Source organism: Oreochromis niloticus, linkage group LG10, assembly GCF_001858045.2.
Source record: "Oreochromis niloticus isolate F11D_XX linkage group LG10, O_niloticus_UMD_NMBU, whole genome shotgun sequence".
NCBI lineage: Eukaryota > Metazoa > Chordata > Actinopteri > Cichliformes > Cichlidae > Oreochromis > Oreochromis niloticus.
Window position 1 is genome coordinate 9142104 of NC_031975.2, and position 21634 is coordinate 9163737.

General features: G+C 41.8%; 1 protein-coding gene across 2 annotated transcripts; it reads right to left on the reverse strand.

The window, feature by feature from the left end:
- Positions 1-79: 79 nt before the first annotated feature.
- Positions 80-21634, reverse strand: si:dkey-175m17.7 (uncharacterized). 2 transcript variants are annotated; one of them, XM_003450443.5, is made up of 5 exons: positions 21454-21634; positions 21210-21361; positions 4899-7012; positions 4240-4542; positions 80-2010 (listed from the first exon to the last, which is right to left on the reverse strand). In XM_003450443.5, exons 3-5 carry the CDS (start codon positions 6994-6996, stop codon positions 1745-1747), a joined length of 2667 nt encoding a protein of 888 aa, XP_003450491.1. In that variant the 5' UTR covers positions 6997-7012; positions 21210-21361; positions 21454-21634; the 3' UTR covers positions 80-1744. The 2 variants fall into 2 exon arrangements, with proteins under 2 accessions (XP_003450491.1, XP_025766749.1); XM_025910964.1 differs by having other exon boundaries at positions 21210-21634.

The window sequence follows — 21634 nt, forward strand, 5'->3', positions numbered from 1 at the left end:
CAACATGATGTCAATCAATGTGACTGAGAGTGATTGCAGTCAGTTCAAATTGGACTGCAACTGTTTAGAGACAGGTTGCCTGGTGGGAGGCAACCTGTCTCTAAACAGTTGCAGTCAGTCGGGAGCAATCTCCTTGTGATTCAAAGTGGTTGCCTAGAGGCTTATTAGCAACTAATTCGTAAGCAACTTAAGGGGAAGTCGGGTAACTATACTTTGCAATGAGATCGTTTTTAAAGTCTCATTGTTTTAGTATGTTACCCTTTAAACCTGAATAGAATTTACATTTGGACTAATTCACAGTGAAACAAATGACCTTTTCTAAACAAACCAAAGCCTTCATAATGAAAGAGAATGCATAGTCATGACGCGCACGAGGAAGAAATTCAGTATGGAAAGTAAGGCAAAAGAACAGGGGCTAACAACATTAGCATTAGCTAAAAACCTCTAACTTGTTCACAAAGGTATGAAAATATTAAAGTATATTTGTCTCGAGGACTTGTAAAGTAGTGAAATTCATGAAAAAATAACTTCAGCCCCGTTCTGGCGATCCCATTTGAGAAACGACACCTAGGTCGCAATTAAACAGGTACAAAATAAAAGCATCTATTTTTCGCATTGCTGTTTAGAAAAACAAAAACAACACAAATTCCCCACAAACACAGAAATGAAACAATTTAGCTCACAGTTTCCAACCAGATAGGCTACGCTAACATTAAACAAATCTTAATGTTATATCAAACTATTGTGTGCTCTTTAATTTGAAAAAATATTGGGCCACGCCCCCTAACAGGACAGATTCATACTTAACAAATGTCTGTCTTTTAAAGTAACCACAAAAGAAACAACACACACTGCACAGTGTCATCCTAGCAGGAAAAACCTTTAAATATTTTTTGAAATCATAGAGTGTAAAAAAAGGTGTTGCGCTCTGATCCCCACTTTCATTATAAGCTTCTTTTAGTGTATTAACCTGCATAATAAGTGTAATGTTCAATACTGCACTGCTATTCTTTTCTACAACACAGGCTGCTTCACTCAAATAAAAACTGCCATTACCAGCGTCAATCGCTGTTTGTCACTTTGTGATACGTTTCCCTCCTGGCTCCATAATGCTCTATTGCACAGTGTTTAAATTAGTAAAAAAACAACAACAAAACAAAGATAAAAATGTTAATATGAACCAAAAACACTGTCTGAGGTCTGCATGACAAATTCTTCTCATCTTTGTGACAATTCAGTTGGTGATACTAAAACAAACACATGGGAAATAAAGTGCATCGAAATGACCTCTGTGTTGCTACATATGGTGGAAGCATCCAAGCGGTTCAGTGGAAGCAGTATTAAAGTCCCTCCTTTCCATTTCTGCATGCATTTATGATTCATGGCAACAGAGTCAGTATATTTCAGTGTGTTACTGTGGCTGTAAACAGTGGGAATGGAAAGGAAGAGGCATTGGAAGAAAAAGAAAAACGTGTTGAGATATCTGAGTGATGTTAGATATATACAAAATATTGGCACATTATCTTAAAAACAAGACGCTGGATGGAGATCAAGTTGTCCAAGAACGACTACTTAAACAACCGAACCGTCCAGTCTTTTGTCTCACAGTATGAAAAGTACACTAATTGCCAAACGCAACAGCATTTTCCAGTCCTCCCTTCACGCCTCATCAATGCCACTTCAGTCCTGCTCTCTCTTTCACCTGCGCTAACTCCCTCCGTACACTTGCGACCCCTGACCCTTCTCACACCTGCGTCTCCACACCGTTAAGCTTAGGCATCAAGATGCGAGGAGTCACCCCAGAGTTGAGGTCCCTCTCGAACTCCAAAAGCTGGCCCATGAAGTTGAGATTCGGCGACACCACAGGACGGCGGCTCCGCACGTATTTGTAGGCATCTGTCATTGTCATGAGGGTGTGCTTCATAAGGTAGGCGATGACAATGGTTGCAGAACGGGACACGCCTGCCTGGCAGTGTACCAGCACTCCCTGTCCACTCTGATATGCCTCCTCTGTGGATGAGAGCAACAAAACGGATGAGCTCAGTTTTCTTTCTAGAAGTAAAAAAATGACCTAACACTGCATCAGTAACACACATTTAGCAACATGTACATCATCAGCACTTGCTTTTAATAATTCGTTTCATATGCAACTTTAAAGAAAAAGTTCTACCAGCTATTAAATAAACTTGTAGGTGAATCACAGAGTGCATGGCACAGAGTCAGCAATTCACTTCATAGACAATATAGACACTAACACAATAGCTTTGAAAGGAAACAAAGGATCTAATGATCACATTGCAAGTCACTGCCTTTCCTCTCTCTTTCAGTACAAAAAGAAAAATCGGGTTACCAGGCAACAGTTATCGCAGACTACTGACTTCAGCTGAAGTCACAGCAAGGAGTAATAAAGCATCCTGCAAACACTCTGACACTGAGTAACTGCTGTTTGAACATTAGCTCATGATTGTAAAATAAAAGTGACGGTAACAGCTATCTGCTCGATGTCTTAATGAACACACGCTCGATGTCCTTCCTAGATCTTCTGGTAAGGGGAAGCTTGTTAACCTTAATTTTGCTACATTATCCTTTTATCAACAAGACCAACTGCGGGTCCTACCTGCATACCATGCAATACTAATTGAGCTCACTAGCTGTCGCAGTAATGAGACAGAGGCTTGTTTTTGTATTTGAAGAGCAGTGGGACTGTGACAGGTGAGATGCTGGTACAAATGAGTACACCAGTTCAGACCAGTGTCCTTCTAAAAGTAAGTATGCCACTTGGAAGTCATTCAGGCACTTATTTGGACAACTTGATGTATTACCTTAATTAATTTTTTTATTTCATTGTTCACTAGTACATAAAAACTACATTTATAGAATCAACAGTGAAATCTACTAAAAACACTCTAAAAGGTTTGCTGACTTGGCCACAAAATTATATTTTAAAAATAGAATTTTTCTTCTTCCAAACTTCTACGTCTTCTTTGACCTCTCTCACTCTCTTTCAAATAAAATTTCTTAATAAAACAGGATTATCACCACTTTCCTAAATGCTTGTTAACACAATAATCACATGGCAGAAGACCACACCAGGTGCCAACTGGAGCTACAATCCACATGGGCTCATCAAAATAAGCCAAAAGAAGATTGGAGAAGTCTTATGCTACATTTTATCGATAGTTCATGTTGCTGGTGGTGTTGTAATAGTACCAACTGAGCATTGTTTCAAGTTCTGGATCGTTCTAATGCAAACAGGGGGTCCCAGCAAGGTTCACCTAATAAAGTGACTGATCAGTGTTTTTAAGATGTTATGTGGGTGCCTGCACACACATGTGCTTATTCAAAACAATATTAGAAGAGAGGGCATGACTCGGGGAAATATTGGTTATAGATGCCCAATCTGGTCATCTGTGTCATAATCATATCGTGGTTTTTAGATTGGCCCAGCTTAACATTTTTTGTCTAGAGTATCTTCTCAATAATGTTTGCTGCTTAATGAAGTAATCTGATTTTCTCCTGGGACGCTGCGTCATGCCCAAATGCAATGTATTCTGTGCATAACACATAATTAGCAGTTAAAAATTAGCATTGCTCTGATGTTAGCATGCTAGCTCCCACTCAAAACAAAATTGCTAATTCTTGGCAGTAGGTTTACCACTTCAATGCAGACACAGCTACTAGTTAGGCCCTAAGCTGACATTTTTGGTAAAGGCTAACCCCTTTTTACATCTGAAAGATAGCTAAGATAGCATGTGCTAGTTCTCGCTCTACTTAATGCAGAAACTGATATCAAGCTTCTATATAAATACTGGTAGGTCCACAAACAAGCTAACCATCCCATTATTTGGATTAGTATTTTAAAAGTAATTACTAGTGGTGTCAGCGTTAATCTCGTTAAAATGATGTTAACGCCATAACCCCATTAACGCGGCAAATCTCCCTTAGCAAGTTAACGCGGATCGCCAGTGCGAGGGGCTGCACGGCGCTAACGCGTTAACGAACTAACCGTGCTAATGTGTTGACGCCGTGCAGCCCTCGCAGGAGCAATCCACCTTAACTTGCTAAAGGAGATTTGCCGCGTTAATGGGGTTATGGCGTTAACGTCATTTTAACGAGATTAACGCTGGCAGCACTAATAATTACTAAAGTAGAATTTTTAACCCCTTATTACCTAATAAAGTAATCCCACCACACTGCCCAACACTGCACACATCAATGTATAAGAGGTGGAGTGCTCACCAATAAACTCAAAAACCTCCTCGAAGTACTGTCGAAGGTTTTGCTTGCTGTTGTCGGTGGCTGGGATCCTTTTGTATCGCAGTCCAGAGCTGACGTGGTAGAGAGGCAGGTGTGTGGTCACGTTGACCACGTAGCCGATGTTGAGGCGTAGGAGCAGGTCCAGGTCCTGAGCATCTCTCTCATTCCCCAGATACAGGAAGGGCAGGATGGGACTGACCACAGCGTTCTCCGCATCGGGAGTCATCACAGACTCATCGGAAAGAGAAGCCGGCAAGGAAGAGGAGAGCGGCAGAGAGAGGCGCACTGGGAAATGATAGTGTGGAGAGGTGGTGTTAACTGTGAATTAACAAGTAACTGCTACAACAAAGCACCAAATCAAGAGAATACTTAAAAAATGAATACAATGCAACGACAAAAACTACAGTGAATCACCAATTCTGTCCCTGATGCAAAAGTGGGTCATATTATTCTGTGTGCATTACTGGTAGATTATAAAGCAGGTTGCACTAGAACATAAACACTGTCATAAAATGAAGCTAACCAAAAGATTTTTGATCAACAGCTGTGGTGTATAAGGAGCTGACACCAGCTATTATGACCCAGGTTTACATCAGTGACCGCAATGGCCTCAACACAATTGGATTTTAAGCTGTTCTTACTTCTGTTGTTCTCCTCATCTTGCTCTCTGTTCAGGGAGTTCAAGGCCAGGTGAAGTGACTGAGCCGACGACAGAGTGTGTCCTCCCTCCCTGTCTCTCTGCCAAGGCTTGGGTTTGATTAGCGTAGTGGGGGCGGATGGTGGAGGGGAAAAGGACACAGGTGATGGTGGGGAGGCAGAGCGGGGAGAGGGGGAGGAGGGATATGCTGCATCTTCGTCATGGTCAGGCCCATCGCTCAATCCCGCATCCTCGGCTTTATTCAAAAGCCTCTTCAGCGAGCTCCGACCGTCGTCGTACTCCGGTCCTGACCTGCAGCCCATAAAATCGAGGGCTGCCATTTTGCCCTGCTGAAGCCGCCTCCGTCCAGCGTGGTCTGTGAGCTGCGTCTGTGTGTACTCCTTGAGGTTTTGACAGTCCAGGAGAACGAGCCCTGTTCCATTACTGCCATTCTGGGTCTGACTCGCACAGGTTTTCGCGACTCCTACACCTATCCCAGCACAGTGATTTTTTTGAGCTTTAGAGTGGGTCATCTTCTTGGCCAGTTCTTCAGGCCAGATGGTGCGCACGCTGTAGTCGTCATCATCGGCTGGATACATAGACATCGGATGAGCTGCTGGGATGCTTCTTCCTGGGGGTTTGCCTCTGCGAGGGTTGTATGTGACCACTATGGGGTCGCTGCTGCAGTAGCTGCAGGTGGAACTGCCCGTTTGGGAAGCTTTGGGGTTGCAGCCTGTGACGCAGCTCTGTATCGCCCGCAGAGGGGCAGAAGAGGACAGCGGGGTGCAGGGAAGGCATCCTCCTACAAGTTTTTTGCGAAGAATAGCAGGACTCTCAAAGTTTCCAGCCTCACCAGAGCAGGAGGCACAGCGGAGAGGTTTGAACAGGCCCGTGCGACACTCAGAAGCAGTGCTGTTAGAAGACGAGGTGTTAGAGGTGGAGGCGTTGGAGAGACACCCACCCAGATTTCTCAGGCCCATTTCTTTACCTCCTCTCTTTACTGCTCCAACATTGTGACCACAGGAAAATGAGGTGGAAGTGCTTCCACCACCTCCTTGAAAGCTAGCCGAGTGCCCTTTACACCCTCTGCATCTTACCAACCTCCAGCAGCCACAACTGAATGGGTGCGCGCAGTCGATGGTGCAGGTGTGGTCAGGGCTGGGGAACCCTCCAGCGTGGGAGGAGCAAGGAGAGAGGGGTAAACCATGAAGAAGGTGAGGGCGGTGATCCCTGGGTTGAGAGGCTGGGTGAGGCTGTCTACGTTGCTGAAGAGAGGCTGCGACATAGGTGGGTTGGGAGGAAGGAGATGGGGGGTAGGTGGAGTTTAGGATGGCAGCATGGGGCAAAGGGACAGAGTTGTGGTGGTGGGTCAGACTGTGACTATTTAGGCTTTGATGGACCGGTCCCAGTTTGGAGCTTGTCCTGTGACCTATAGAGGAAAACTCGTGGTCACCTCTGTTAAGAAAACCAGTGTTTTCCTTCTCCTTTTCACTCCTAAACTTATGCTGCTGCGCCTGGGCGGGGACAAACTGGAGGACCCCACCAGGGGCTGATGACAGCTGACGAATTCGCTGTGGCCTGTGTTCGACGCCACCTGGCCTCCCTGCAGTTCCGGTTTTTCTCTCACACTGTCCTTGTTCTGAAGGGACACATTTCCCTCTGCCACTTTTTATACTCCCGCTACGCCCTAATGAGTTGCTGAATCCTCCTCCTCCTCCACCTCTTCCTCCTTTGTCCAATGTCACTCTGATATCAATAGTATGCGTGTGTGAGGGCAGACGCGGGCCGAGAGTTACCGTGCCATTGCTGTGGCAGTGGCTAGGGATGTGTCTGACGGCCGCCGGGAGGACAGGTTGGTCGCTTTTGAATTTCTGCACACGGGACAACCTGCGCTTGCATTCCAGAGTCAGAGATTTACAGGTGGGTGAATAAAATTGGGAGTGAGAAGGATGGAGATGAGCAGGATGAGCGACTTGTCCATTGGAGGAGGCTGTGAGATGAGAGGAATGCTGCGCGATAGTCTGTGGGGAAGCCTCGCAAAGGGCTAAATTTTTGGGGCGCTGAATGACCACTATGCGTTCGTCAAGAGGGAGGGGAGGCATCTGGGTTTATGCAAAGCTGTCCAGTGAAAGGGGGAAAAAGAGAGAGAGAGGAAATAGTCAGGGATTTAGTCTTAGTTAACATATACACTGGAAATGAGGGGTACACTTTACATTCCTTCAGTTTAGATGCAAACAGCACATGCTCATAAAAGATTATGAACATTGCCCTGCAGCTCCTGATTTGTATGACGTACACAGATTTTCTTTAATTACAGTTTTCAGTGTTTTTTGAAGAGCAAAATTATTTGTGAAATGTAAAGTAAAGCTCCAACTCCTCAACAATAATGACAACTATTTTCACAACATCAACAGCCTTTTACGTTTTGTATATTTTTGTAAGTCACCTGTAAAGGTGTCTTCCTCGTGACAAACCATGCCAAGAGTAAATACAAAACAACCGACCAACAATCTCTGTTTTGACCTTTATTAACTTGGGGGTATTTCTCTTCATATTTGCTGCAAATGAAAGAGAAATTCTATGAAGTTAAGACCCATAGAGGTGCATGTTTAAGGTGAATGGATATCACAGGAGTAATTACTTTTTGGGAATCCATTTAAACATGCACTGCACAGTCTCAGTCTGCTTATACCAGGGCCAGTGGACAGACGCTTTAACCTTCATCTGTATTTATAGGAATCTGACATTCAGTTTGAAACTGTTCCCGGGTAATCCTGTTGGCATTCAACTGTTAGATTCTGAATCCAAAGGTTCAAGAGTGTGTACCTGTTTGCTGTTAGCAGCAAATAATCCTAGCTAATCCTGATAGCAGTGATGCTTCTTAGCAGCTCAGTTGCAAAAGCTGCATCAAACGAGCTTCGGCAACCTTCATCCCTCTCAGACGTCCCCAACAAGATGTGTTAACATGACATAAACACCACGTTAAAAGCAGCTGAATATACTGCTGAACACAGGTATGTTCTAGATGTTAACATTATGTAACCTTTATTTTGTTTGTATGCTGAAGCCAAGCTGATTTGGGCAGTTAACGTTTTTCAATCTGTTCAATTCGGCACAAAATGTCTTGTATTTCCGTCTCTGCAGTGCATTTTCACTGCGGAACAACCTAGTGACTCACAGTTAGCTAATGGCTCAGTGAGATTCTTCACTTTGTGATTATCTGAGATGAAAGACTTCCTGCCCACAGCCATTTAGCCCGTTCACCCTGTCTTTGGTAGCAACTAATTTAACCACATCCTTTGGGCCAATTAAAAACAAGCATTTGTCCAGGCCATGGTATAAACAGAAGGTCACCACGTAGACAACAACACGGCTCAGCTGGAGAGAAAGTTTTCACATCATGACGCAGCAAAAAGAGATGAAGTCAGTGTAATAATAAAACACACATCGAAGTGTCTCTATAGCATTAAACTGTCTGAATGAGTAATGCTCCTAATAACAGGTCGCTGCAGTTACTTCACAATGTCAGAGTTGAAATTTTTACACTTTTTTTGTAGATTCATTATAAACTAGGTCTGCTTTGAAAGGTTAAAATGACATATTATTGTCGTTGAGGTAAAACCCACCCATTGGCACGTATACTCTGTCTGTGATGTTCACTGTGCCGTGAGTTGTTTGGTTGATGGACTGCTTTAATTTCCTTCTTGCCACACTAGCAGACATGGTTGCACTGGTGCCAGGGCTGGTAAGCTGGGAGGATATTAGGATGCTAATGTTCACGTTAAGCTCTAAACACAGTTTTCTCTGACACAGAAAATAAAAACTATTCATTAACTCCTGCCTTTACTTCAGCCATAAAAGGTGTACAGCCTGGTTAACCTTAAAGTCGGGGGAGGCTGTTTTAATGTCTGCTTGTTTAATGTTTAATGCTTGGAATTGAAAATTTGGTGTAAACTGGTAAAGTGTGAAAGGAGCAACTGATTTCAGTCACTGAAAATTGATTTCTGGACCTAAGCCTTTTCTGTATGCATCAGCCTCACAAGCCCAGAGCCCTGGCAACTGCCGGTAGTTAAGAAAAATGTGCATTTTCTGTCTGGTTGGTGAATGGTTTGTTGTTAGATGAAATCTGCTGCACCAAAAACCTCCTTGGTTGCTAAACGTTTAGATGGAAGATGTTGACTTGTCTGCAAACATTCACCAACTAGTTGCACAGTGGCACTGAAACAATGCAAATCTTCTTCAAAGCTAAAGTTGTGCCTTGCTACTACAGACAGAACGTTTCAACTTTTACTTTGAAGGGAAACAGTAACCATTTCCATGATGCGCCACACTTTTCCGTTTCACTACCACACAGCCAGAAGTTAGTGTCTGCAGATAAGTTGGTGCCATCTGTGTAAACTATGGGTGTCCATGGCGATTGCGCAAATGAGCAATGATGCAATCTTAAGGAGGTTTCTAATGCAACCCTGTATACCTCGTTCTGACCATTTTCACCTACCAGCAACCATTTGCCAACCAGTTGGAGAAGTCGACCAGTGGTTGCCAGGTGGTTGCTGACCAGTCTCTAGGCCTGTGTCACTGGGGCTCTCATCGTTTTTAGCATTTTTTTTTGATAAAAGACCTAAAGAAATGTTTAATTTGTCATTCTACCCTTCCACATCTTTTATTAGCACTGTTCATGTGTAAAACACCTTTAGCCTAAACCTTTAGATACTCATCTACTTTAATACTTCAAAAATTAATCACAAACTAAGATGGTTTAGAAATGAACCTTTTTGTAGTAAAATAAACCTCAGAACATTATATTAACTTCTAACCACCTTTCGAATGTTGTCATCTCAGACGCCTTCCTAGCTGTAATTTTAATTTTTGGTATTTAATCACACTGTCTGCCGCTAACCAGACACTTGCAGTGGCTGGGTTTCACAGACTGACCCTCAGTGTTTACTTCTTTCAATTTAACCCTCACCCTAAAAGCGTAAAGGCACTTCCTATGCTGATCTTTTTATATTAGCAGATCTAGCAAACTAGAAGACCATCAATCAACCTGGTAAATTACATAGAGCTGTTTTTAGAGAGTGTTTGTTAAGCTTACAACCGTGAAGCAACATTTAAAAATCTCTCAGCACAGTGGGAGACTACCAGGTTAAAGTGGGTACTGGGAGGAACAGATAGCTCGGGACGACACCGGCTGACAGAAACAAAAGAGGGTAGAGCTAAAATACAGGGAGGCAGATTATAACATGACACTATAAACCACAGTCTACGGGGAAGGAAGGGACACGTCAAAGTGATCTGGGGATGCCTTCGGTCCCACCACAACACAGTTACCAACCCATAGAGAAAGCAAACCGCGCTCCAGTGTCCCCATGCTTATATCCACGCACAGAGTCTGGTGATGACATCCTCATCTTTTTTTCCTCTTTCAGCCTTGCCTGTGGTGAAGGGGGGGTGGGTGTTACAATGACCCAGTTTTGTCATGGTGGAAGTCACTATCACTCTGATTACTTTTCTGTCACATGCTGTAAAGTGCAGGCTGGTTAGTGGCATTTTCACTCAGCTACAGAGAGAAAAGGAAAACACTCAAAGCACACCAGTGATGTTAGCATGTTGTTTCACAGCAAGAACAAAAGACACCACAGCTTTTCAAGTTTCAATTAAGAATTCTGCCTAATCTACTAAATTAAGCCCATTCAGTGCTTCAAAGGCAACATTAAAGATTTATAAAAGATCCTATTTTCACATCTGCCAAGGAGATTGGATATGATTAGCCTGGTTGGCAGGGTTAGACGGATTTCAGAGGTCAGGTTTGGCCAAAATAGACCAAACCAAAAAGATTTCTCCAGGATTTCTTAAAATTATTTATAACTGTGAGATAGAGCATTTAATTAAGATTGAAATAAGAAAAACTTGATGTTTTCAAGAAAATATCACAAAGTAAGAATATCCAAGAATTAAAGAGCAGCGGCCCCAAACTTTTTTTAAGCAGTTATATAAAAAAGTTTAAAGGCCCTAGTTACATTTGAGATGTTCTTGAGTTTTTATTTCTCTTATTCAATTAACTCCTCAAATTGCACAACATTTAACAAAATGTAGATGTGTGTATGCAATATGAAACAACAGAAAAAGAGCCATATTTGTGCAGTACAGAAAATCCTGTACTTGGAGGACGGTTAACAAACCTCAGCAGAACAAGTACTTTTTATGCTAATACTTTAAGCACATTGGGTTGTTAGTACGCGAGAATAAAACAAGGGTATGAGAGCTGTTGATAAAGCGATTAATCAAATTTGTGTTTAATTAGCTGTGTTTATGTAAAATCACTGCAGTTGGTCGGTCCTAATTAACCTGCTCGCCTAATGGAATCTGATAAAAGTCTGTGAGCTACCTGCTTTGCCAACATGCTGTACATGCCGAGGGCTGATGCATTTCCAGTAATTGTATTTAAAAAAAAAAATAATAGTGAGGGTACAAAGTGTACAGGGTTTGTTTGAAGCTTCTTTAAAAGGGCAAACTCATTATTCTGTGATCACAGAAACAGACTTGTTATTTTCAATTTAGGATTTGACAGCTTTTCATTGTTGGCGCCTTGTTAATAGCTGAAGTTGACAGATCCTAGGCTGTCTCTAATTGCATCCAAAACACACACACACATACACACACATGCACGCACGCACACAGATGCACAACAAAGAGCAGTCTGTTATTGCATATTGTCAGAGCATGGGCACAAAAGGGACTGGCTTATCGCTCACTGAGATATTAAAGAAAGTTAGAAAAGAAACCCTTTCATCATTTTAATGGGCCAAATTAATGTGTTACTAACTCTGACCCTTCAAACAACATTTCAATAGTGGTAAATAATGCTGTTGTATGTAATACGTAAAGTTTATTAGTCTGATAACTCATATCAGTATGTGCACAAAGCCAACTGTATATTTTCAATAGGTTTTGAGCACTTTTCTGAGGATTCTGCATGAAACATTTGACAGCAAGCTACATGAAAGTGAATAAACAAGCACCGCAGGATGAATGACACACACACACACACACACACACACACACTCATGTGTGAATACTTCAGGAAAAAAATCTATACTACGCTAAACTTTTAAATCACATTAGCTGCTTCTGAATTAGAGCGCATGAAAGTGAAATGATTTGAAATGCAAACTTTTGCACTTTAAAAGCAATATTTTTGGGGGGAGGAAAAAAAAGTGAGTTCCACTCAGTTTCTGTTAGTAAGAGCTGCATGATCCTGCGGGGGAGATCATGACGCCCTCCCTCGGCTCATATTCCACCAGCAGAGCAGAGATAACGGCTTTACAGGCACAGGCGAGAACCAGAAAGAAAAGGTAGACTTCCTAATGTTTTTCCATACGACTGAACTCTCCCACAGAAAAGAAATATCTGTAATAAAATTATAATTTCCTTGAAAGAAGCATTAAAAGTGATTTCCTGTGTCAACCAGGCAATTTTAAAGAAATCCAACAATTTTTTTTCGAGAACAAAAGAAGTGCATCCTGATATGCATCACACAATAAGGCCCTCATATGCATGACAGGAGGACAGTGTAAAGCTTACAGTGGGAGGACCATCACTGCATAACCACAGTCACAGTGCTGATTTAGGCAGTGTGGTCCATCTCCAGCTGCAGAGGCGTTGCAGTGAGTGTTTTTGGGGACAAGCTGTTGAGGGGAGGGAGCTGGTGTTTTTGGGAGCAGATGGTTGTCTGGCTTTGCAAGATTGATAGCGATATTTCTGCTCTCTCTCCCCCCACCCCCGTTTTAAGTAGCTACTTCATCACAATGCACCTTACAGCAAATGCAGAGCAGACAGCAGCAGAGCAAACACCACTGTGAGGATGCTCAATAACTCTAAATGGGTTGATTTAAAGAATCTCTTCCACTGCTACGTGGTTTTTTTTGTCATGCTTTTTTTTTATAACAGTAAGAGTTCTCGAGCATGAGGATGGCAGGAAACTTTGTCATCTTGAGTCACTTGTTTCCAGAGGCTGATGAGCAGGCTGCTTCTGTCATAGGACAATCCACATTTCTGCAGTTTTGCTTGTGTTGAGCTGACAGTGGGCACAAAATGACAGGAGGCGGCCTGCTGCTCTCTTTGCTCTTTCACACACATAAAAAAACGGACAGATGGAAAGAAAGAGTTATGGGCACTGGACACGAGGCGTGGTGCTACCGACAGTACAGAAGATGATAGCTGCTGGTGTGAAAGTTAGTTAACAGATTTCTGTAGTGTAAAGTGTCAAATGTAAAAGGAATATAAGTTAGTGATGGACGCTCACTAATAACATATAATAATAAAATGAATAAAGTAAGCTCTTTATGCTTGTGTATTACTGTTTGGTGAAAATTATGTCATCATATAATGTTATAACGCTGGATGACTCCCATTTAAAATCATGAAGCAATGCAAGAGCAGGACTATTTGTTCTGCACTTTGAAAAATGTGTTCTTTTCCTTTCTTGCTGGAAGTAACACAAGGAGATCAATACCACTCTCAGTTTAATGGAAGGTTCGCTGCAGGACTATTTCTTCCTGGAGTCTTGTTGTCCTCAAATTTAGAGTAACAATACTTCAGTGGTGACTGTTTCTGTTCTGGAAATAGTCCCTTTAAAAGGTTCTCCCTCACTTTTGCACAGCTTGAGCAAATTAATGTATTACATATTAAGCTTTAAAGGTAAGTGCATCGTTCTGAACATTCAGTAGCTGCTAACCAGCTGGCAGTCTTTTGCTGTGTAACCACATGACCAGATCTTTATTGTGGTGGTGAATAGGAGAGAGGGGGAAAAAATCGATACAGCAGAGTATCACGATATTTTGATATTTTATCAATGCAGTGAAACCAAGTATTTTAACAAGAGGGCTCATCTCATGCACCAGCATCCTTAGATAACACTGGCTGACCAATGAGTCTTTGTCAGTGAGCACAACTCGAGTTGACTCAACCTAACTGGCTGCCAGCTGGTTGTATTCTGGTTACACTGCTGTAGAACAGTAAGGTTGTTGAGGTCAAATGTAATAGTTAAATGTGAATTTTGTCTTTGTTGACAGCAACACATCAAAAATGAATCACTGTTAATTGTTATATTATAATAAACAGATTGTATATAACTCCAAAATTAACCCTATTCAATTTGAGACTGATAGCAAACTGATTTATGGGAGTGTGCTTGTCAATCTCATCAGTGTAAAAAAACAAAAACAAACCCATAAGTAACTGAAGTGATATAGCTTTGCCTTGTTGGATAAAATAGATATTGTCAAAGTTTAACTTTGAAGATTGTAATTTGTAGCTGAAAAAAGGTGATAAATCACAGTATATGTTATTGCAATACTAAACATATTGCAATATCGCAATATTATCTTATTGTGAGTGAAGTATTGTGATAATATTGTGGAGTGTCTGGTGATTCTCTGAACTTTAATGGTAGATGGTGGAGATGAATTCCGCCACTGAGACTCAGAGCTGAATGAAACCTATCTGCAGGCTAAGATGCAAATAGGAAAATGTGAGAATCAGCTGACTAGCTGTTTTGGCTAGACCAAATTTTTAAAGTGAAATTCTTCCATACAACACTTTTAAAGGCACAGGTAAGCAGGCTTTTTTAAAATTGTTTGGTCAAAACTCACTTAGCATTTCCTTCTCCTTTCCAGACTTCATGCCAAGCTAACCTCCAGCTTCATATTTGTGACAAGGTAAGTGGAGAATCCCAGTTAGGCACAAAAACAGCCAAACACTGACGCAATAAAGAACAGCCTGATTTTTAAAATTATTTCCAATATTTGTTAATGTAACTCCACTTGCAACACTAGTTTATTGAACAGGTTCTGATGAATCACCTGTAATTAAAGCACACACTATTTTTTCCCAAAATCTTGTTCAGCAAACCTCTCGGCTACGAGAGGAGATCCACTGCCCAGCGCAGCCGTGCACGCCTCAGGGTGCAACCTGCTCAGTCAGCCTGCAAAATCTGCCCCCATAGTAATGACGGGGGCATTAGACCCATGAAGGATGTGGTAATAACACTGTTAATTGTGGTCCATCAGCGGTTTGTTGTACATTTAGTGTTTCAATGTTGTTTCAATCTACACATTTTGAAATTTTGGGAAACATAAAAAAACAAAGAAAATTGTGTACTTAAAATAACTTTTCTCATCACAAAACTCTTTGCAAAAAAGTGCAGACTAATCCTTTAAAATTATAGCTTAAAATCACAAAAGCTACATTTTTTCTACATATATGACTTAGTGATTTTAGTGGCTTAGTGAATTAGACCAATTACTCTATGTACCTCTATGGCTTCATTAAAGAGTAAACAGAGCAAGTTTCCTTGACTTGCACGGATGTTGATAGCAGAGAATAATGTACCAATCATCAGGGCCTGTCAGGACTTAAACACTCGAGCGCGACTTGGCATTAAACTTCAACAAGCCAAGCAGCAGAAAACTCCTCCTCTGTTGTACTGCTAAACACTGATAATACGCTTGGCTGACCACCAAAGCATTGTGGGAAACATCCAGTCCAGAAGCAGCCAAGTACCAAGCACACAAAATTTGTTCTACATGTAAGCAAAACACATACTCTGCCCATCATCGTTGTGTGCCTTGACAGTGGAGTCACAGCAGCATGTAGTCTCCCCTTCAACACGCCCCAGGGTAGAAATGTTAATTGTGACAGCAGTGGGTTGCAGATAGGAAAAGGGAGCAGGGAGCGAGGCTCCGCCTGCCCATCTTAAGTATGATATGAATGATAATGACTAATAAAGCACCCAGCACAGATAGCTGCTTGCCAAAGTGGGTCAGAATCACATCTGAATAACATTTTGACACAGAAACAAGTAGGTTAATGTGTCAGTGTCAGGTGTTATTGACCGACTAAGGTATGATTGTGTATTACATATTACATAGTAATTAATTACACTACTCTTTAGGTTGGTCTATGTGTTAGTAAATTAAGCTCTGGCTGTTCTAGGCATAGACTCAGCTTTAACATCATTCTTAAGACGCGTGAAACTGAATATTTAACGTATTAAAAATATTTTTTGGATTCACCTATGCTAAACGCCAATGTGACCGTTCACACTGACTGTGTAATTTCGTAGGACAAATTTTTTTTGGAGCAAATAAACAATATTGACCAATCAGAGTCCTGCAAATGGCAACAAAACATGCACCCTTACTGAATATACAATCTGATTATTTACTACTTTACCTCAGACACAGTGAGACATGCTGTGCTCTCTGAAATTATTTCCCTCCCACCTCAGATGTGAGACAAGTAGAGCTCAAACTGCCCCACTGACATCCTGGTATATGTACGAAAGCGGGCGTGATACAGCTTCAACTCCTGGATCAAACCATGAAATTCTCCCTGCTGCTGCCTTATTGTGAGAACCCAGAATGTCTTTTTCTTCCTTTTCTTGTTTAAAAACATCAGGAACAGCTCCCCATTGCTTCTTGTCGACTCAGTTTTTTCGTAGTACACTTTACCGTCACGTTCTTGTCCATTTGTGCAAGAAAATTAACATCTACAACCCTGTTTTACATTAGTGTGTGTCAGAAAAAAGGGATTGGATTGCAGTAGTATATTATTTTGTAACAAAGCTTTGGAAGTGCATTTAAAATAGCATAAATAATGCGTTATCAACGTCAGGCTTTTCTATACCGACATCAAGTGACAACTACTGACACCTCAGACTAAGTGAAGTTAGACAAGATAAAGAAACTAGTTTTAAAAAAAAGTTAAAAGCGTAAGAACGGCACAGAGATGTGTGCAAGTCATTGTGAGTCACACTCTAATCAGACCTTAGTCACACATCTAATGATGCATTCACTTGAGACAAAGGAAATGTCTGGCAACTCACTTGTACGTGATGACTTCGTTGTGACTCAGATGCCCAAATCAGATTATTTTGCCAACAAAGGCATGATAATGTTACAGTAATGACACATGAGGATCATTGGCGGCCATTCTTAAATATCCAACATCTCAAATAAAACGCCCTGCTGTTTGGCTGAAAAGGCATTTATGCTCTCTGCTGGTGTGCGTTAGTTCTTTGCATGCTTTAATTTTTAACAGCAATCGGTCTCAACACAGCTTCCACCACTACGGGCTAGTGAGGCAAAGTCAAAATAATTACATCACCTAATCGCCACAGTCAGCAGACAGAAAGTGATGGAAGCAACAGCACAAACTAGCCAATCAGTGAGCGTTAAGTCAACTCAGTTTATGAACATCGCACATTTAAACACAACAGACGTTGACCAAATAATTTAAGAACAATTAACACTGAGACAAAGCAGTGATAGGACGTGTGGTGTTATAACCCTCACACATCTGTGCAGTTCTTCTTCTTCTCCATTTTTTAATTTAAGAAAAATGCCAAATACAACCTACCAACGAGGAGAAAACCAGTGCTAATCACCGGCTCGTGCTTTTACCTGGGCAGGTTCATCAAAGCACTGGGTCAACTGTGCAAACTCTGAACAGCAGAGCTGAATGATTAGTCTCAGCGGGGTGATCAATAAGCCCACAACTGACCGTGTCACATTTAAAGAGCCATATTAACAGGAAAAACGCAGCCCAGGGCACGTTTATGTTTGAAACTGGTTTGCCTCTACGTGATGACGCTGCAGATGTGCGCTGGTTGTAACGTTAGGTTAGCGAATCTAGCACTAGCACTCTGTTTTGCCTCTCACCGTCGTCTCATCAGCATCACCACAAGCACAAATAAACACTCAAGGTCTTCCTCTGGACTCTTGTTCACATGGACATTTTAAAGGCCATTAATTGTCAGTGTATCGAATGAGCTGCTGTTTATATGTCGTATTCTTAAACCTTGCAAAAAGAGTCATGCTGTGCGGTGGTTAAACAATGAGGAAGGCATTTAAGCTCTGTGCAGTTTTATCGGAAAGCCAAAGAAATGACAATCCTAAAATAGAAATCTAAGAATAGACATTGACAAAAGGAGCTCAGGAAGAGGTTTTGTGGTTGGTTGGGACTTGAGCCCTCTGCCAGGTAAAGATAAGAAGAGAAATGTTCTTCGAATATATAATCTCTGTAAAAAGAACACCGTCTCAATTATCCTTAAAACTCTTTAAATGTGCTTGTTTCCATCCACCACATTTCAGTTCACACTGTAACTTTCTGACACGGCGACTCTTGCAAACAAAGGTAAAAAAAAAAGTCTTAAAGATTAACTGTCAAACAAGATGTAACAACGCGTAGCGAAGCCCTCTGAGTGACTGTGTGTGATCATTTGTTACAAGGCTGATCTAAACCAGTGAAGGGAGAAGGTTTAACTGGCGGGCAGGAAGGCTTTAAATCTAGTCTAAAGACCTCACACGCACGAGAACCTTTGGAGGAGCAGAGCAGAAAAGCTCCACTGGGTCCCAAATCATTTTGTCTCCTGCGGGTAACACCGAAACCTTATGCTATTTGACAGAGAGTTGCTCAACTCGAACAGAAAAAGAAAAAGAAAAGTCAACAGCAGCATCTGTTAGTTGCAGCGTGGTAACAACACTCGGTTTCTATTTTCCCCTCATATCCTCGAAAAGAAAAAAAAACCCTCCAAGAAAGTATGAGTGTGCATGAAAACAATAATACAGGACACCCCGGGGCTGTCGCGGCATCTCTCTCAGCGCCAAGGCCGGCCGGCGGCGTCAACATTTAGGAGGAGGAACGCTTAATGATTTAATCATTACTAACGGTGGGAGTGATTCTGAGGTCACGTTGGGAGGATTCATTTGTGGTCTGGAGCCCTATATGGAGCCGGATCACATGTTTCAATGTATTACTTCATATTAATCAGACAGGCTGTCATTGGCTGTTTCTTTAAAAAAAACACGGTAATCCTGTGGGTTATTACTCACTTGGCCATATTTAGTGTATGTTTGGCTTTAAATAAACTGGTAATGTTTCGGAACTTCACTTGCATAGTAACCATTTTAGTGTTTTTGTTTCGCATTTGTAAGACGTCTTAAACTATTGTTATAAATGATTTAGGATCCAGGTATGAAAAGCAGTGACTTCCTGTATTCGAGCATGCAGATGACAACACATATTAGTTTTCCTTTTTTTAAATACCAGCTCGTAATCCAAATTAAATCATCTACTTTTAACTGCTTGCCACCCATTCAGAGCTCCTGTTTCAGTCAGTCATACAGTCCAACAGTCTCCAAACCACCCCTTCATTCATTACCATCATTACCAGTACTTCAATGTATATGTTATGTTGTTTTATATTATTTTATTTTTTATTTTTCTTCCTTGCACTTTTCTCTTTCACTCTATAGAACGCTCTCTGCCCCCTCACTTGCCCCCATTAGGATAAATAAAGTTATCTGAATCTGAATCATTTACTTCTCCTCACAGCAGGGCTGCAAATGTGATCAGTTAATCTCCTGTGGTCTATAACACGTCAGAGAGCACGAAAAGTTTTAAACTCAAACATATTCAATTTTTCATGAAACAAAGAACCAGCCAGCTCCACTCTGGAGAAGCTACTGAGTTTGCTGATTCATTTCAGGTAACCATTACAATCAAACCCTGTGATCACTTAACAGTCATCCTGACTAGTCTGCTGACTCTGACTTTGGGTGTGACAACAGAAGACCTGTTTGAGGCCTTTGTCCATTTACAGAGGATTATGCACATCCACATGGAGAAAAATGCTACTACGGTACTAAGCGTTTACTCTAGTCAACACTATTTATATTTAAGATGCCAAGTTATCATTGCTATTTTATATCTTGTCCAGTGATTATTGTTGGATCTGTATGATGCAGTGTACCTGCTGTACTTTTCCATGAGGAACTTTCTAAGGACACTGAAATACTGCAGACACACACATTATCATTATATATAGTGTGAAAGTAGTACATAGTGATTTTGGAGACCTACGTGGCTGTAACATTGTTTCTATGGTTTCCTGATGTGTGTGCCTTCTGACATTAAACTCAAGCACCCAAAGAATATGCATACTCATCACAGGGAAGATGAGGGTGTTAACCTTCATGTCCTTCGAGCTACTACATCACTCTGATGTGATCCTAGATTTTTTTTTTTAAAGTAATGTCAAGTGATGCTCATATTCCTGTGTTTTATATATAGGTTGAAAATATTTCAGAGTTAATCAGCTGCTGTTAATTAGTTTAACCACTTTTTAAATGCTACCTTGATGTCTCTTCCCTTGGTTCAATAGATGGAGGTTTTTAGCAACAGAAGTGTTGGACCATCAGCAGAACTGCTCGTGCTTTCACCTGGACAGGTTGACCGAAGCACTGAGTCAACACTGAGCAGCAGAGCTGAACGATTATTCTCAGCGGGATGATCACTAAACCCACAACTGACTGTGTCAGGTTAAAGAGCCATGTTAATAGGAACAATGGAGCCTAGGGCAGGTTTACATCTGAAACTGTTTTGTGTCTATGTGATGCCACTGCAGTGATTCTCCTGCAGATGTGTGTCGTTGGTAAAGTTAGTGAAGCTGCTAAACAACCTGCTTGCTTCACTCAAACCACAGCCTAACTGTAATCCACCAGCCTCCTCCTGTGTAAATGGTGGAGGTACAGGTCATCAGTCACTTATATAGGCTGGTATATTTATGTGTGTCTGCACCTTCATCTCTCTGTAAATGGCATCAAAATCTCTGGATCCTGCTATTTAAAACAATAATTTCTCGTCATCTCATCAGCACCACCACAAGCGCAAATAAACAGTCGCATTCTTCCTCTGCACTCATGTTTACTAAAGGCCAGTAATTGCCAATCTTTTACTTGCTGTTTGTGCAGTCGGTAGATGGCGCACCGTCTAATTTCTCCGTATTTTAATCGCATCACCGTGGCACGGTCTTTTAACCTTTACTATGACGAGAAATAAAGCTAATGCGGGCCCGGGCCAGCAGGCCTGTACCTTCACTTCCTGCCTCTGATGAAGCGTGGACGTGCATAATTAAGAGTTCACGTGTCGTTCTTTGCTTAGCCCCTCCACGGGGCTGCAGTTATTTATCACAATAAATGACACACGCCGCTTATCACTGCAAACACAGATGACTGATGGCATCCGGCAGCCAGCGCTGAAATGCACGATCATGCTTTGCCTTCTTCTTGTTTCTCTCTCTTGCATTCATATGACTGCACAATGACGGCGTTCAGGAGCAGATCTGTGCTGTGAGATAAACCGTTTGAAAGCAGATGCTGATGGGGGACTATCACAGGCTGCAGGCCGACCGGACCGTGCACTACGACGACTTACTTAATAATAAATTTCAATAAAAGATAACATCACTTACATCAAGAGTGGCAGTCCCGTAGTGTTTTCATCATTTATGCGCAGCGGAATGAGAGCTCCTCATGTCTGCAGTGGCCCGAATACCACGACCCGATGTGTTGGTATGATCCAGATGTGTAACACCTTCTCCTGCCTGCTCGTTTGTACGTGAAGCTTATTAGAAAAAGAAAAATCACAAATAAGAATAATTTCTTTAAAAAAAAAAACTGCTTTGACAAGACGATGCACAGCTCTGCCGGACTCACAGTAAACAGATAAATTAGGAAATGTCATCAGGGGTGCTTGGCTAACTCTGCTGGCGTCACGTCTGAGCGTGTGTCACTCTGAGCTGCGAAGCGTGTGTGAGGAGACACTGACGGGGGAGGAGGGCTCTATTGTCTCTACTGCGGATGACATCATCCCAAACCAATGGCGACACGCACGAGA

What these genes read in the sequence shown, in the direction of transcription:
- si:dkey-175m17.7 (XM_003450443.5), bottom strand. Translation starts at nt 6,996, where the DNA reads ATGCCTCCCCTCCCTCTTGACGAACGCATAGTGGTCATTCAGCGCCCC. An exon ending in AGATGAGGAGAACAACAGAA is followed by an intron (nt 4,543 to 4,898) that starts GTAAGAACAGCT and finishes ATCATTTCCCAG; the next exon opens with TGCGCCTCTCTCTGCCGCTC. An exon ending in GGAGGTTTTTGAGTTTATTG is followed by an intron (nt 2,011 to 4,239) that starts GTGAGCACTCCA and finishes TCTCATCCACAG; the next exon opens with AGGAGGCATATCAGAGTGGA.